The following is a 15,738-nucleotide window of genomic DNA, read 5'->3' on the forward strand; positions in this document are numbered from 1 at the left end:
CTTAGTGGTGGTGCAGGGTTGGGCAGTCTGAGTACAGATCTTCAGTCCAAACGAACCATGACACAGTGCCACCTTCAGTGAGAAAGGGTGAGCTGTGAGAGGTGAGAGAGTGCCAGAATCCAGGGGAACTGACCTGTCTCAGAAAGAGACCTGAAGTTGTGTCCCACATTCACTGCTTACCACTTGGCAGTATGTGATTTCCGTAGCCTTCAGTTCCCACATCTGTGAGACTGGAATAACAATTACCTGGCACTGTTGTTACAGGAATTCAAAATTAGGCACAAAAAGTGCTTGGCACAGAGCAGGTGCTTAATAAGTAACAGCTGCTTTTATTCTTAGTGGAGGGGGTGGTCACCCTTGGCCTACTCTTCATTTTACATATGAGATTTGTGGGGCTCATGATTGAGTTATACATGATGTCCTTGCCTTTGAAGTCAGCCTCTGGGGTAAGCATATTAATGTGGTTCCAGCTCTCCAGAGTTTACACGTGACATTTCATGCACGTCAGCCTCTCTCAGCCCTGCTCTCAGGGAGCAAGGCTGAGATTTCAGGTTCTGTGTTAAAACCTAAGGCTTGGAGGGATGAAGTGAGCTGCGTAAGATCTCACGGCAAATCGAACATCTTTCACTTTCTGTTGGGATTAGTAGATAGATTGGTGAGAGCGAGTTTTGATTTTTGCAGGGAATTTGGCAGGTCAGCCAGGCTGTCCCTAACAACCAAACAAGCAAGGCCTTAGTGACAGTTCACTTCAGTGGCTCTTGGGGCACCTGGCTGGCTCAGTTGGTAGAACATGTGACTCAGTCTCCAGTCATGAGTTCAAGCCCCACATTGGACGTGGAGTCTACTTAAAAAAAACAAAACAAAAAAAACCCTAAATAAATACAGTCAGGTGGCTCTTGCAATAGATGAAGGACCTGGACTTCAGGAGCATTGTTAAATAGACCACTGTTGACCTGACCAGTCATCTGCCCTGGGGAGCCTGCACTGGTGTTGAGGCTTGGATGAACAGCCTGAGAGTTGTGCTGTTTGTGGCTGACACACACTGGGAGAGCCAGCCTGTCAGGACACAGGTGACTGACCAGAACTCCTATAGACTGCAGGGGCTAGAGATGGACAGAAACTGATGGTGAAATTAAATCAAGATTAAGGTAGAGCTTTGCGCAGAAAACCAAACCAAGTCAATAGGGACACCTTTGTGGCTCAGTTAAGCATCTGACCTCAGCCTAGGTCATGATATTACAGTTTGTGAGTTCAGGCCCCATATCGGGCTCTCTGCTGTCAGCTCTCTCTATCCCCTCTCTCTTTGCCCCTCCCTCGCCAACACTGTATCTATCTCTCAAAAATCAATAAACATAAAAAAAGAAAAGAAAAAACCAAGGCTACAAATGCAGCATGGCTCGATCGGTCGATGAGGAAGATGGTTGTTTGGGTGTTAGGGTGTCTGGAAGTGATGTGTGTGTCAGCAGTGAGGTGGGCTGTCAGAGGTGATAACAGCCTTCAAGAAAGGAGGTGATGAGCCTTTGCCCTCAGCATGGGACGTGGTTGGGTTGTTGCGGAATTTGGAAACTTGGCATGGAAAGGAATAGTTGAAAAAAACTCTGGGCTGCCCTTGGCCAAGACGAGATTTTAGAGAAGACGACAGGGCATGGCTGACTTCCAGTAGGTGAGGGACCCCACCCCTGGAGACTGAGTCATTGATGTGGGTAGGGTGTAGGATTACGTATTTTTAACAAACTTGGGAAGCCTGGGAGCCATCCTGAGGAAGAGAGGTTGGGTCCTCAAGGGTGGACCCCAGCTGAAAAGCAGACTGTGCAAGGAAGCAGAGTTTGGCTGAGTGTGCAGGAGAATATTCTGAAATTATTCAGAAATGGGTTGGGTGGTGATGCAGGATGATGAACTGGTGTGGGGAGGTGTGTGGGTGGTGCTCCAAACTTAAAAGCATTAAAGCACCTTTGTAGGAAAAGGGCCTTGGAGCACCTGAGTGGCTCAGTCAGTTGAGTGTCCGACTCTTGATTTCGGCTCAGGTCATGATCCCAGGGTTGTGAGATCGAGCCCTGCATTGGGCTCTGTGCTGAGCTTAAGATTCTCTCTCTCTTCTCCCTCTGCTTCTCTCCCCTGCTAGTGCTTTCCTCTCTCTTTCTAAAATAAAATAGTAAGGGGAGCCTGGGTGGCTCGGTCGGTCATGGGGTCGAGCCCTGCATCAGGCTCTGCTCTGATCACGGAGCCTACTAGAGATTCTCTCTCTCCCCTTCTGCTTCCCCCCTCAACTTAACTTAATTAAAAAAACAAATAATACAGGGGCGCCTGGGTGGCTTAGTTGGTTAAGCGTCCGACTTTCGCTTAGGTCATGATCTCACGGTTCATGGGTTCGAGCCCCGCGTTGGGCTCTGTGCTGACTGCCAGCTCAGAGCCTGGAGCCTGTTTCAGTCTGACTCCCTCTCTCTCTGGCCCTCCCCTCCCTGCTCACGCTATCTCTCTCTCTCTCTCTCCTAGAAATAAAAAATAAATAAATAAATAAATAATACAAAAGAAAAAAGTAGGGGCACCTGGATGGCTCAGTCGGTTGAGCATCTGACTCAATTTTGGCTTAGGTCGTGATATCACAGTTTGTGGGGTTGAGCACTGCATTGGGCTCAGTGCTGACAGCACGGAGCCAGCTTGGGATTCTCTCCCCCTCTTTCTTTGCCCCCCCTTTTCTCAAAATTAAATAAATAAACATTTTAAGTAAATAGAAGTCTTTAAAGGGTGGGAGCTTAATGAACATGTAAGCTGTTCGGGCTTCCTAAAAGTGCTTTCCCTTCTTGTTTAAAGTATATAAACCTGAGCCACCCCATGTGGCAACTTCATTTTAAGTTAAAATCGACCGACATTAAAAACTCCACTCCTCAGCTGCACTCACCATGCTTCACGTGCTCGGCAGCCACGTGGCTAGTGGCCAGTGTATTGGTTGTGTGGATCTAAGACGTGTCTGTCGTGGCAGGAAGTCCTCTCGACCAGTGCTGGCTGTTGTGCACAGATGTTTGGAAGGCGCGCATCGTGATCAAGGATTGAGCACGCAGTGATTTCATCCATTATTAACCACAGAGTTTATCTCCATTCTGGAGGGGAGGCTTAGGGAATTATATAATTTGCCTGGGGCCCCAGCAGGTAAGTGGGTCAGTCAGGCTGGATTCGAGTCCTGCTTGCTACGCTGTGGCCTTGGTTACTTCTCGCAAGCCTCCATTTTCTCACTTGGAAAATGGACTAGTCACAGGAGCCGCTTCGCTGGGTGGCTGTGAGGCTGAGGTGATGTAATACACGCAAAGTGCTTAGCACAGTGCCGGCATCACTGGGCGTTAGTAAATATTTTTCTCTTACCCGTAGATTGTATTCTATATGAGAACATACTGTGTTGTCTTTTTTTCCCCGCAGTCAGCATTTTTTTTAAACCTACTTAAAAAAAAATTTTTTTTTTTTAATTTTGAGAGAGAGACCGAGTGGGAGAAAGGTAGAGAAAGGAGGCCAGAAGATCCAGAGTGGGCTCTGCGAGCCCATTGTGGGGCTTGAACCCATGAACTGGGAGATCATGACCTGAGCTGAAGTTGGATGCTCAACCGACTGAGCCACCCAGGTGCCCCCAGCCTCTTTTTCAGATTCTGATGTCTGTCTGTGGATTCTTAAGTATTCCCTTGCTATAGAGAATCTGGGATTTTACCTTTTTTCTACACTATTGTTCTGATTACAGCTAATTGTTTTACCTACTCTGGGCCAGACACTAGCTATTGTTACATTTATTTATTTATTTTTTTTAAGTTTATTTATTTTGAGAGTGAGAGTGCATATGCACACAAGCAGGGGAGGGGCATAACGGGAGAGAGAGAATTCTAAGCAGGCTCTGTGCTGACAGCGCAGAGCCTGACTCGGGGCTTGATCTCACAAACCATGGGATTGTGACCTGAGCAGAAATCAAGAGTTAGACGCTTTACTGCCTGAGCCACCCAGGCACCCCTCTTGTTACGTTTATTTTTATTTCTAGGGAAACTTAAGCTTAGAATAGTTATTTTCCAAAAAGAATGATCTGTATACAGACATTGGAAAGACACTTAAGCTGTGTTGGTAAATAGGAAAAGCAAGTTGCAGAACAGCTTGTATGCTTTCTCCTACAAGGGGTAATAATAGACACTGTGCCAAGTACTTTATGTAACCTCTCCTGGTCCCCACAGTAGCTCTGTGAAGGAACAATGCTAAGGGTGAATTGACTGAGATGTTTAGTTAGTAACTGGCTGCCCGACTGAGGCTGTGGTCTCCCCACTCCCCCGCCTCGTGCTGGGGCCCCGCTGTCACAGCCGCCGTCAGAGCTGTGGCCGCAGTCTGCCATGTTCTTCCCGGGCCCAGGCTGTCGAAAGTCCTTTGCTGTGTCATCTGTTACCACGGGGGGCAGATAGTGAGGACCTCTTGCTGGAAGGCAAGGGTGGGCAGGTGGATGGTGGTCAGGGTGGTTGGCTGTCACTAATGAGTGACAAGAAATGGCAGCTGTGCCCTTGTACTGGTTCAGGTGCCGGGGTTGGTAGAGCTTGGATTTGAATGTTCTGGTGATATGAAGAAGACGGCCTGGGGTGGTGGCTTGAAGCTTTGCCTCAGTATGACCCTCTGCTCTAGACAGGGAGCATCACCGGGAAGGGAAGCAGCCGTTTCTTTCCCTAATTTTTTTTTTTTTTTTGGTTCCTTTATTCTTCCCTGATCACAGTGTACCCTGTGAAGGTTATCACAGTTTAAAATGAACTAACAGACCCCAGCATAACATTTATCTGTCACTTCAGAACACATTGTCCCCACACTTAAAGGCTTAGAACAACAATAAACATTCCCTCTCACAGTTTCTGTGGATCAGGTTTGGGAGTGGCTTGTCGGGGTGGTTCTAGCTCGAGGTCACTCAAGAAATTGCAGTGCAGACTTTGGTCAGGGCTGCAGTTACCTGATGGCTTGGCCTTGGACGGCAGCCCTCTCGTGGGAGATGGTGTTGGTTGTTGGCAAGAAGCCTCAACTCCTCCCTAAGTGGACCTCTCCCGGCACTGTCTCAGTGTCTTAACAACACAGTAATGTCTTCTCCTAAAACAGCCAGAGGGAGAGCTAGGCCCACGCTGCCCTTTCATGACCAGTCTTGGAGCCACATAGCCTCACTTATGCCTCCTTCCAGCCATTAGGAGGGAGTCAGTCCACTGCACATTCAAGGGGGCCACCTTTTGGACGGATAAGGAAACGTCTGAAACTCATGCACAGCGTTTTCCTCATTTTTCCATCCATTCAATAATTATTCATCAAATCTCTGTTACGTGCCAGGTAGTCCAGACACAGAAATAAGTAAGACGTATAATACGGCTTGATCCCAACCCTCAAGGAACATACTGTGCAGGTAGAGGGATAGCTATGATTTGGACAGTGCTTTACAGCCTCGTGAGGACCTCCACGTAGCTAAGCATCCCAGTGGCCCTGGGTGATCACTGTAGCCAGTGACAGCCCCACTGCCCGTTTCCTCTGGGGCTCAGATGATGGGGATTCTTTTAAGTTGATAGAACTTGACTTTGATCCCAGCAATTCTGACTACAAATCTCTTGCACTATCTCCTGCCACGGGCTGTGTTCCTATGGCTGCTCTGTCACCCTCTGTCTCAGAGGAGGACACGGAGGTTGCAGTCACTGGTGAGCTCTTGATTCTTCTTGCTCTTTTCACCACACGAGCTGTCCTCTGGGGTGGGCCACCCTAAATACTTCATTGACAGTCGCTGTTGTCTTTCTTTTTGCAGAAAGCTCTCGGTGTACGGCAGTACCATGTGGCCTCAGTCCTGTGCCAACGGGCCAAGGTGGCCATGAGCCACTTTGAGCCCAATGAGTACATCCAATATGACCTGCTAGAGAAGAACATTGACATTGTTCGCAAAAGGTAAGGCTCCGGGGGTGGGGGTTGGTGTGGGGAGCTGTAGAGACCATCACAGGGCTGCTTCTGCTTCCTGCCCCTTTCAGGTAGCACGGGAGGTGCTTGGCAATGGATGGTTGGTGATGGCGGTAGGATCGCGGCCTTTAGGGTACAAAGTTCCCTGCTGAGGAAGGGACGTTGCAGATTAGTGGTGGGCCTCAGTCTTCTCTGCCAAGAAAAGATCTCTTACCAGAAACCTAGTGATTTGGGCCACAGGGAAGGTCTCAGACACTCTGTGGCATTGTGCCTGAACCTCCCAGCTACCCTTTCCAAGACGGACTGCTGACCTTGAGCTGGCCCTCCTGGATCCACCAGGCCCACAGGCTGGAGAAATATCTGTATTTCCTCTTCAGTGTGTAGTCCTAGAGGAGAGCTCAGCCTTGAGACCCAGAAGAAAACTTAAGGAGGGTCTTGAGCATATCTTTTTTCCTGGCCCCTCTTCCCTCGTTTGGTAAAATGGCAACCACTTTTGCACTGCTGTCCTGTGTCCCGGGTCCTGGGCCAGGTGCTGGCGCTGGAAGGATGATGCCACAAGAGGACCAGGCGTGCGGACTGGTAGTACGTAGCAACCAGCACTGCCCCTGGGCCCCTAGATAGGCTGGGCTCTCACCCACCTGGTGGCCGTGACCCTAGGAGTAAGAGAACAGATCCGAGGATACCCGTTTATAGCTGAGGGACGGGCTCAGGTGGAGAAGCAGCTTGCCCAGGGCCGCACGGTGAGTCTCCCTGCCCTTGGCCCATGCTCTGACCATACTCCCACGCTCCCTTGCTGCGGCCGCTTTGCTGCTTCTGTACTAGTGTCCTCACTTTGGTTTTAAGGGTAGGGACCGTCGTAGTCTTTATCTCCAGCAGCCTCCCACATGGCATCACCTAATTATAGTAAGAACTGACTAATGGTCGTCAAGGACAACTGTAATAATAGTGGCTTCCTGAGTGTGCAGTTTATTCTAGGCACTTCACATACGTTTTTTGTCTTCTCAACAACCCCTACTGGTTGTTATTATATCTATTTCCCCATTTTGCAGGTAAGGAAATCTAGTGTCAGATCGTGGAAGTACCCGGTCTGAGGTCCTACATCTATTGAGTGGTTGGACCCAAACTCAAGCCAGGTCTGTCTGGCTCCATTGCCTCCCAGTGTTTGTTCTAGCATTCTCTTGGGTTTCGTCTAGGCCGCACGTTGGAATCCTTTTGGAAGCTTTTATTTACTTATTTTAAAAATATTTTATTTTTAAGTAACTTCTACATCCAACATGGGGCTTGAGCCCATAGCCCCAAGATTGAGTCGCACACTCCAACGACTGAGCCAGCCCAGCCAGGCTCCCCGCCTTGGAAGCTAAACTACCAACCCCCCGGGCCCTGATCCCCGTTCAGTGGTATGGGCCCTGTTCCTCCCAGTGTGGTCTGTGAGTCGGTAGCATCAGCACCACCTGGGAGCTTGTTAGAAGTGAGGCTATTCAAAACAGATCAGTGGAAGAAAATATAAGGCTGTTTTAGAAGGCCAGGGGACTTGGGGTGCCTTGGTAGCTCAGTCGGTTAAGCATCCAACTTCAGCTCAGGTCATGATCTCGTGGTTCTTGAGTTTGAGCCCCGTGTCAGGATCTATGCTGATAGCTCAGGATCTAGAGCCCGCTTCAGATTCTGTGTCTCCCTCTCTGCCTCTCCCTGGGTGGCTCTCTCACTCGTGCTCACGCGCACTCGCTCTCTCTCTCTCTCTCTCAAATAAACAAACATAAAAAAGATTTAGAAGGCCGGGGGACTTGCAGAGGGACTCTTTCTCCAAACTCTATTCTGTGTTTGTGACAGAAGGAGCCCAGTTCTGTTCTTGGGAAACTAGGTCTGTGTCATCCAGTTTAGCAGAGGGACAGATGGACGTAGAGGACCCACTTTGCCATCCTTAGTTAATCCTTAAGGAAATGTGGTGAGGAACATGTCCTTAGGCTTTTGTCGTTGTCAGGCTTTTTGTACAACTTTGGGCATTTGCTGTCAAGGTCTTTGGTTTTAAAGCCCATGTGCTATTTTCCATCTCCCCTGGGGCCCAGAAAGGGGGGCTGTGCTCTGTGCAGTGAGTCACTGCCCGTACCCCAGCCTTGGAGATGCTGCCATAAAGCGGGGCATGGTGTACCTCAGGCCAGTGCTATTTTTATTCAAGGTTCTCATGACAGCGGAACTGTAGAGATTTTCAGAATTGCCACTTGCTCTGCCATCGCCCACAGAGCTAGCTCCTTAGGGGGCTCTTGCTCTTGAGGGGTTAGATAAATGTGGGGGTGAGGAGCTAGAACCCAGGTCATCGGAAGGAAGTTTCTCTGCTTTCCCAGCAGAGTCCCAGTGGCAGTGGCAATAACAGTAATGACAGAAGTCGAACACTTCCTGGAGGCTGGGTTCTGAGTTTCCAGGCATTATGGAGGGACAGTATGGGGCAATTTAAGGAGCATGGATGAGGTGCCCAGCTGGCTCCATCGGTGGAGCATGCGACTCTTGATCTTGGGGTTGTGAGTTCAAGCCCCACATTGGGTGTAGAGATTACTACAAACAAAACAGAACAAAACTATATAGATAAAGAGCATGGAGAGCAGAGCCATGCTGTTTGGCCCTTTGCATTCTGGCTCTGCCACTTGTCAGCACACGACCTGGGGCTGCCTTACCTCGCGGGGCTTCCGTGTCCTCATCTGTATCGTGAGGCTGTGGTGTCGTGCATACAAGCCGTGCTGAGTGAAGAGCAAGTGCCCTGAGAAAATGAGTCTGTGGTGACAGAAAGCAGGTCACTGGATGCTTGGGGGATGTGTTCATTATCTTGACCATGGTGACGATTTCACAGGCGTGTCGCTATGTCAAGACTTCGCAAGTGGTGTCCTTTAAATATGCGCAGTTCATGACTGGCCGGTACACCTTGGGGAGGCTGTTTAAAAACAAGTGCCGAAGGAGCACCATCTATTACCTTAGTCCAGGCCAAGCCCTGGACTTGAGAGGTGGGGAGGCGAGCTCCTTGAGAAGAGTGGTGGCTTTTCTGGTTACCCAGTGGGTTTAGTAATAGGGTCAGGGCTAAACCCAGAGCCTCTGACTCCTTAGTCTGATACTTTTTTCTCTCCTGGCTCGTTGGGTGTGAGTGGAACTGCACCCCTTCCCGGGAGTCCTCAGGTTTGGGAGGAAAAGGGTGAGGTCCAGCCGGGGCAGCTGTGGCGGGCAGAGGGGAGGCTGCTCTGCAGTACTGGGCAGCCCGCTTGCGTGGGTGGCAGCAGGGAGCCTCGGTGGGTGGTTGAGGGTTGACCTGCACTGAGCTCAGTTGGCCTTGGGGGAGGCTGCCGAGGAGGAGGCCGCCTGAGGCCTGGCAGGGGCATGTGCCTCCCCAGGAGCCAGGGTCGGACTGCCACTTTGGCCCTGACGGGGAAGGGAGGGGCAGGGCTAAGAGGAGAGTCTCGTGAGGGGCTGGGGGCGGGGGGCAGCGGGGTGTCTGTTGTTGAGAGCTGACAGCAGTGCTGGGTGAACGGCGCTGGACCAGGGGGCTAATGGGAAGGGCTTCAGCACAGTAGTGTAAGCAGCAGACTGCATTTGTGGGTTGGGGGCTCCTGGTGGGATCCTCGGTACCGTAGTGGGGCTGAGGGCACAGGGGAGGTGGCCATGGACAGAGAATTAGAGGATCCAGAGCAAGACCCTGGCTGTGAGTTTGAGCGATCCCCACCAGTCTGCTGAGCCTCCCTTCCCTCTTGCTTGTCTAACTAAATGACAGGGATACAGTGAGGGGTAAATAGAGGCACACATGTAGTAGGTGTTCGTCAGATAGTAGTGATCCATATGCTGGAAAGGCAGATGTCCACCCTGCTCACCTCTGGTGATGCTGTCATTCCTTATTCATCAAGTCATATTGGAGCACCTGGTGAGCGCCGAGTGCCAGAGGGATGGATTCGTGCCCACCCTCAAAGTTGCCAGGTGACAGAGAGGCAGGCAGGGCATCATGCAGCCGGCACCCCTTCCTCTTCCTGCAGATTGAACCGGCCTCTGACCCTCTCAGAGAAGATCATATATGGACACCTGGATGACCCAGCCAAGCAGGAGATCGAGCGGGGCAAGACGTACCTGCGGCTGCGGCCCGACCGTGTGGCCATGCAGGACGCCACGGCCCAGATGGCCATGCTGCAGTTCATCAGCAGCGGGCTGCCCAAGGTGGCAGTGCCGTCCACCATCCACTGCGATCACCTGATCGAGGCCCAGGTTGGGGGTGAGAAAGACCTGCGTCGGGCCAAGGTGAGCCGAAGCCGGCATCGGGGTTGGGGGTGGGTGGCTGTGACATGGGATGAGAGGCAAAGCCCTTGAGCTTGGGCATCACTGTCCAGTTCTAACAGGTTCTTTGGTTCAGTCTTTTTAAAAACATCTTTGCTCTTTTCTGACTCTGAAAATACCATTTGCTTATTGTGAAGATGTTAGAAAGCCCAGAAGGCCTAAAAATAAACAAAACCCAAATTGTCCTTAATCATACCACATTGTAGGTATTTTTGTGTGGTTATTTTTCTGTCACATTAGAAACAGCAGGCTGTGACACAGGTCGCCAGCTGCTCCGCAGAGGGTCATTTGTGGCTCCCTCTCTGCCGGGGTAGCTGTGCGCTCGCTCACGCGCTCGGCCAAGCCCCGAGGATGCCACCAGGGAGGCAGGTGTGTGGTGGGGCTCGTTGTCCATCCGAGGTGGCCGAGGCCCTCTGCACTGAGGTCCCACGGCTGCGTGGGGACGTGGTTGGGGCCAGCGCCATGTCCCCAGCGCCCTGTCTTACTGGCCTCCGGGGGCTTTCTTCTGGGAGTTTGCTTAACGATGTAGCAGGGGCTGTATGCCACGGTGAGTAGTTTTTTCCTTAACTTCCTCACACCCTCCCTAATGAAATCCCGTCCTGCTCCTCCCCCCAGGCTCTGCTTGGGGCCCCTCTACCTGTTCCTCTGCCAGCTCTGGACCCCCACCCCCCACCCCGCAGTGGAAGGGGCTCCCTCCCGGGGGCCGCTGGCAGGAGCTGAATGCCGGCAAGGTTGCCCTTGAAAGTGCTCCAGCTTCAGGGTCAGCGGAGCTTTAGCGCCTCTCAGACCCATGGGAATCGCTCAGCTTTCCCACTGGAGCCCTGTCTTCCTACCCTGCCCTGCCAGTTTGTGTCCTGGTTGCTGGTGGCTCTTTTTCTACTCAGCTGAAAGCCCAGCCCGCTGGGCCAGAGGTTTCCGTGTCAGCCGTGGTGGGGATGGTCGCGGTCCAGGGGCTCCTGCGGTGCCGGGAGCTGGGCTTGGCTGGGAGCCGCCCCGAGATGACTGCCCCCAGCAGGGCCACCACCGCCTTCAGGGTCTGGCCCTCCGTTTATGGATTCAGAATCTGCCTTCTGGAGATGAGATTCACAGAATCCAGGATTTCAGGGCTCAGTTACTCATTTATTTGACAATTGTTTATTGAACACTAACTGTATATCAGGTACTGTGCTAGATGCTGGGGATTCTGTGCGAACAAGACGGGCCCTGCCCTCTTGAACAAGGAGGGAGAGTCATGTTAAATCATCACACAAATAGGCAATTGCCAGTGTTTATAAATGTTATGAAGGGAAGACATAGGACCATAAGAGTGTAAGAAAGACATTCAGTTTAGACTCTGGGGGAAAGGGACAGCCTCTTTAGGACGTGATATGTAAGCAAAAACCTTTGCAGATAAGCTGGTATTAACTTGAGGAAGAACATTCTAGGCAGAACAGTGTATATAAAGATCTCAAGGCAGGAAGCAACTGGATGCATTTGTGGAGTTGAAAGAGGGCCAGGAGGCTGGGGCTCTGGGTGGAAGAGAGGGCGGTAGNATTGACATATATTTGTAAATAAAGAGTCCCTCTGGCCGGGGCCCCAGAGATGCCGAATGACCTATCCAGGGTAACCTAGCCGGAGACTCTGCTGCCCAACTCTGTCCTCTGCCACGCCTGCCTCTTTACAACCCAGAACACAGCCACTGCTCCTGCCCTGGGTACCCATGTTACAGGTGACGGATTTGAAGGAGGAAGCTGGCATATTTATTTCATTATTAATCAGAGCGAGATGTCTCTGGGCCCCAAGTTTTTTGTGTGCTATTCTTTTGCCTGGGGTACCAGACAGGCCTTAGAAGGACACATGGTTGGGCTGGAGTTTAGATGAAAGGGGTTGCATGGTCTTGAGGGTGTTTTACTGAGGGCCCAGGGAGGTGACAGCGAGTCCCTCTGCCTTGGAGCGTGAGTCTCTCCCGTGCCCAGAGGCCAGCAGGTCTCACTGCCTCGTTCCTCCTTTGGGACCCTTTGCAGCCCGCCATGGTCCCATCCCTTTCGTCACTGAGTCTCCCTGCCCAGGAGTGTGCCGTGTCTTCCCGATAAACCCTGGCCTCACATCAGCTGAGCTGGGAAGCCGTTCATGCCCACCGAGGAAGTCACCTTTAAATTCCAGGCAGAGTGGGCCCGGCCCGGCCCGTTGTTTTGTCGAAACCTGCATTTCAGAACATGGTCCATTTGACAGTCTTTCGTTTGGGGCCCATCAAACACATTATCAAGTAGGGAGCCCCTACAACATGCCAGACGCTGGTGTTGTGAGGCGCCCTCTTCCCTATAAGGGGAGGTGGCTTTATTTTATATTAGAATGCAGCTCTCAGACAATGTGGTTGCACAGGCCTGGTTTCAAACCCTGGGATTTAATTCTGGGATCTCTAGCAAGATATTTCACCTTTGAGCCTTGGTTTTTCCATCTGTAAAATGGCCTTGATGACAATACCTTCCCTGTTTCTTGGGATGGATTGTGAGGATATTTAGTGCAGTGGGCATTCAGTAAATATCCAGAATCTGAAATTGCCTCAAATGAGGCGTCTGAGGCTTAGATGGAGAAACAACACCTTGCCCGAGCTACAGCAGAGCTGGAATGTCCACTTGATCCCTCTGTTTCCCTTTGACAGCCCCTTCCCCCAACACCATATCCCAGTTAGATGGTCCTGGTGGGTGTGCCCCTCACTGCTGGCCTTGGCTGAGGACTTGAGTGCCAGAGGGACCCTTGGAGATGATGTAGCTGAGTTCCTTCTACAAATAAGGAAACTAAGATAAGGGTAGGGAAGGGACTTGTTCCAGAACCGCTCCCTGGCCAGGTGTCACAGAACTGAGGCTCCGTCCCTGCTTCCTTGCTTTTCTCCCCAGACCAGCCAGCTGAGACTGAGCCAACATCCAAGCCCTTTTGGAATTATTTGTAGAAGACCTCCAGGAGAGGGCCTGCCTTCATAGTGCCAGCATTTCAGAGTCGGGGGTGGGTAAGCAGGGCCGTCCCAGACACAAACCATGTTACTCATGCTTTGGTTATTGATTTGTCTCACTAGGACATAAACCAGGAAGTGTATAACTTCCTGGCAACTGCGGGTGCCAAGTATGGCGTGGGCTTCTGGAGGCCTGGCTCTGGAATCATTCACCAGGTAAAGCAGGGCTTGGCTGCCCTTCTGGGGGAGGGGACCTGAGGGAACCAGGGAGCATCTTCTGGCCTGTAGAACAGGAGGCCCGAGGCTCGGGAGGGTTGGGGTGGGGGATTGTATTATTTTTTGTGTTGCTTTTTTCCACAAACGTTATTCCTTGTTGCGTGGGTGCCTCACATTCGATGGGCACATTCTGTGTGGCAGGCACTAGACTTGGCACTCGACAGATACTAAGTTACTCACTGTTCACCACAACTCTGTGAGGTGGGTGCGTTCATGATCTACGCTGTGTAGATGAGGAAACTGAGGCGCAAAGGAGTTAATCCCCATGCCCAGGGACAGCTGGCTGACCCAGGAGTCTGGCCCCAGAGCTAGTGCTCCGCACTGCATGCTGCCGGCCTGCCTCCTGTCACACCAAGGAGTCTCCCCTCAGTGCACACAGCGCTCCTCGGGGGCNACCATAGGTCATGTGGCTGTTTCTGCCAGTTCTGGGGTCTCCTGAAGGATGGATTTTCTTCTGATGGGCGATTTTGTGTGCGCCTGTTTCTGAGGAGATAGGTGCTCAGTTTTCATCCAGGGTGACTGGTGTGTGTGGGGCGCTCGTTTGTGTGCCCTTTTGCCATCCATCCCGTACGTGTGAGACCTGACTCTTCCGCACCTTCCCAAGGTGCCCCTTCTCCCCACCTCCATCCCTCTTTCAAGATGAGCTGAGTCAGGCTGTAATCCGACCCTGCGTGGGCTCCCAGCACTGCCCTGCTCTGAAACCAGAGCCCATGGGTCACTGCTCTGCCCTTTTCAAAACGCTGCCCTTGCCAGGAGGGGACTGCCTGCGAACGTCAGGTCCCGTCAGTCTGCGGGGGCTAGGAAGCCTCTCCACAGCAGGGCTAGGGAGTCAGTAGATCCGGCTTCGGACTTTATCAAGAAGGGCCCCCCAGTCCCAGGTGTCCCCCTTTCCACCTCATTCCAAACGCCCAGGACTTTTTGGCAGCTCATGGGGCTATGAGTGATGGCACCTCACACCTGCCGCTGGCCACCAGCTAAGTGTACAGCCTGATAGATTTGTTCCTTTAGGAAGAAAATTCCCAGGAATCATGTGATCTCTGTGTAGCTTTGCTTTTCTCTCTCCCTTGATGTCAGGCCATCGGCAGCTTTAATCTACCAGACCAGTCTCCCAAGTGAAACCTTAACCTCTTTCCTTCTGCCCTGAGCCTCCTGTGCCCAGGCCTGGCACATCCTTCCTTCTCCACATCTCTGCCTTCGGTCACCTCTGTGAAGCCCCTCCCCGTGTGCCCCCGTGTGGTCCTCCCCGGTGCCTGGCATTGGAGCCCCCTTGTGTGATCCTCTGTGGGACCCTTCACATGATGACCACAGGATGTGCCAGGTGCTTCCCCCACCGGACCACGCGCTCTGGGGATGGAGACCGTGGCTTATTTATTCCCTTCTAGCTCTGGGCCTGGGGCCAGGTGGCTGCGGAGTGAGTCCTTGGCGTGCACATGTGTTGTGCAGATGGAGGCTGAGTTTTTGTTTTTTAAGATTTTGTTCTTTTAGGGGCGCCTGGGTGGCTCAGTTGGTTAGGCGTCTGACTTCGGCTCAGGTCATGATCTCACGGTTCGTGGGTTCGAGCCCCGCGTTGGGCTCTGTGCTGACAGCCAGCTCAGAGCCTGGAGCCTGTTTCAGATTCTGTGTCTCCCTCTCTTTCTGACTCTCCACTGCTCATGCTCTCTCTCTCTTTCTCTCTCTCTCTCTCAGAAATAAATTTTTTTTTTTAATATTTTTTATTTATTTCTAGGAGAGAGAGAGAGAGACATTGTGAGCAGGGNCTCCAGGCTCTGAGCTGGCAGTCAGCACAGAGCCCGACGTGGGGCTCGAACCCACGAACCACGAGATCATGACCTAAGCGAAAGTCGGACGCTTAACCGACTAAGCCACGCAGGCGCCCCTCTCAGAAATAAATTTTTAAAAAAACATTAAAAAATTAAAAAAAAAAGATCTTGTTCTTTTAAGTAATCTCTACACCCAGCATGGGGCTCAAACTTAACAACCCTGAGATCAAGAGTTGCATGCTGTACCCACTGAGCCAGCTGGGGCACCCCAAGGGTGGCTGAATTTCCAGATTTATGTTCTAGATATTAGTCCAGACTAAAGTACACTAATCCCTCACCCACACCCCCATCCACACAGCCATATCCGGCTGACCGCAGAGGTCACTGGCGCAGCCAACTTCATTGTGACGCTTTCCTTAGTACAGACCCAAGGTCCCTCTCCCTTTTGGACATGGGCCATGTTCCTGGTCTGTACTCTGTAGACCACACTGAATTCTGTGTGTCTGGTCTTCATGGATCAAACTTTTAACACCTTGAGGAGCCTTA

General features: G+C 51.7%; 1 protein-coding gene across 2 annotated transcripts in view; it reads left to right on the top strand.

Moving 5' to 3' along the window:
* Positions 1–15,738, top strand: part of ACO2 (aconitase 2) — a 52,198-nt gene that overhangs the window by 24,923 nt on the left and 11,537 nt on the right. For both annotated transcript variants that reach the window (XM_077757948.1, XM_077757949.1), the window contains exons 2-4: positions 5,783–5,919; positions 9,933–10,191; positions 13,280–13,372. In XM_077757948.1, the coding sequence (XP_077614074.1) occupies positions 5,783–5,919; positions 9,933–10,191; positions 13,280–13,372 (489 nt within the window). The remainder of the gene's footprint in view (positions 1–5,782; positions 5,920–9,932; positions 10,192–13,279; positions 13,373–15,738) is intronic.

The sequence above is a fragment of the Crocuta crocuta genome, unplaced genomic scaffold (assembly GCF_008692635.1).
Source record: "Crocuta crocuta isolate KB4526 unplaced genomic scaffold, BGI_CrCroc_1.0 scaffold143, whole genome shotgun sequence".
Lineage (NCBI taxonomy): Eukaryota > Metazoa > Chordata > Mammalia > Carnivora > Hyaenidae > Crocuta > Crocuta crocuta.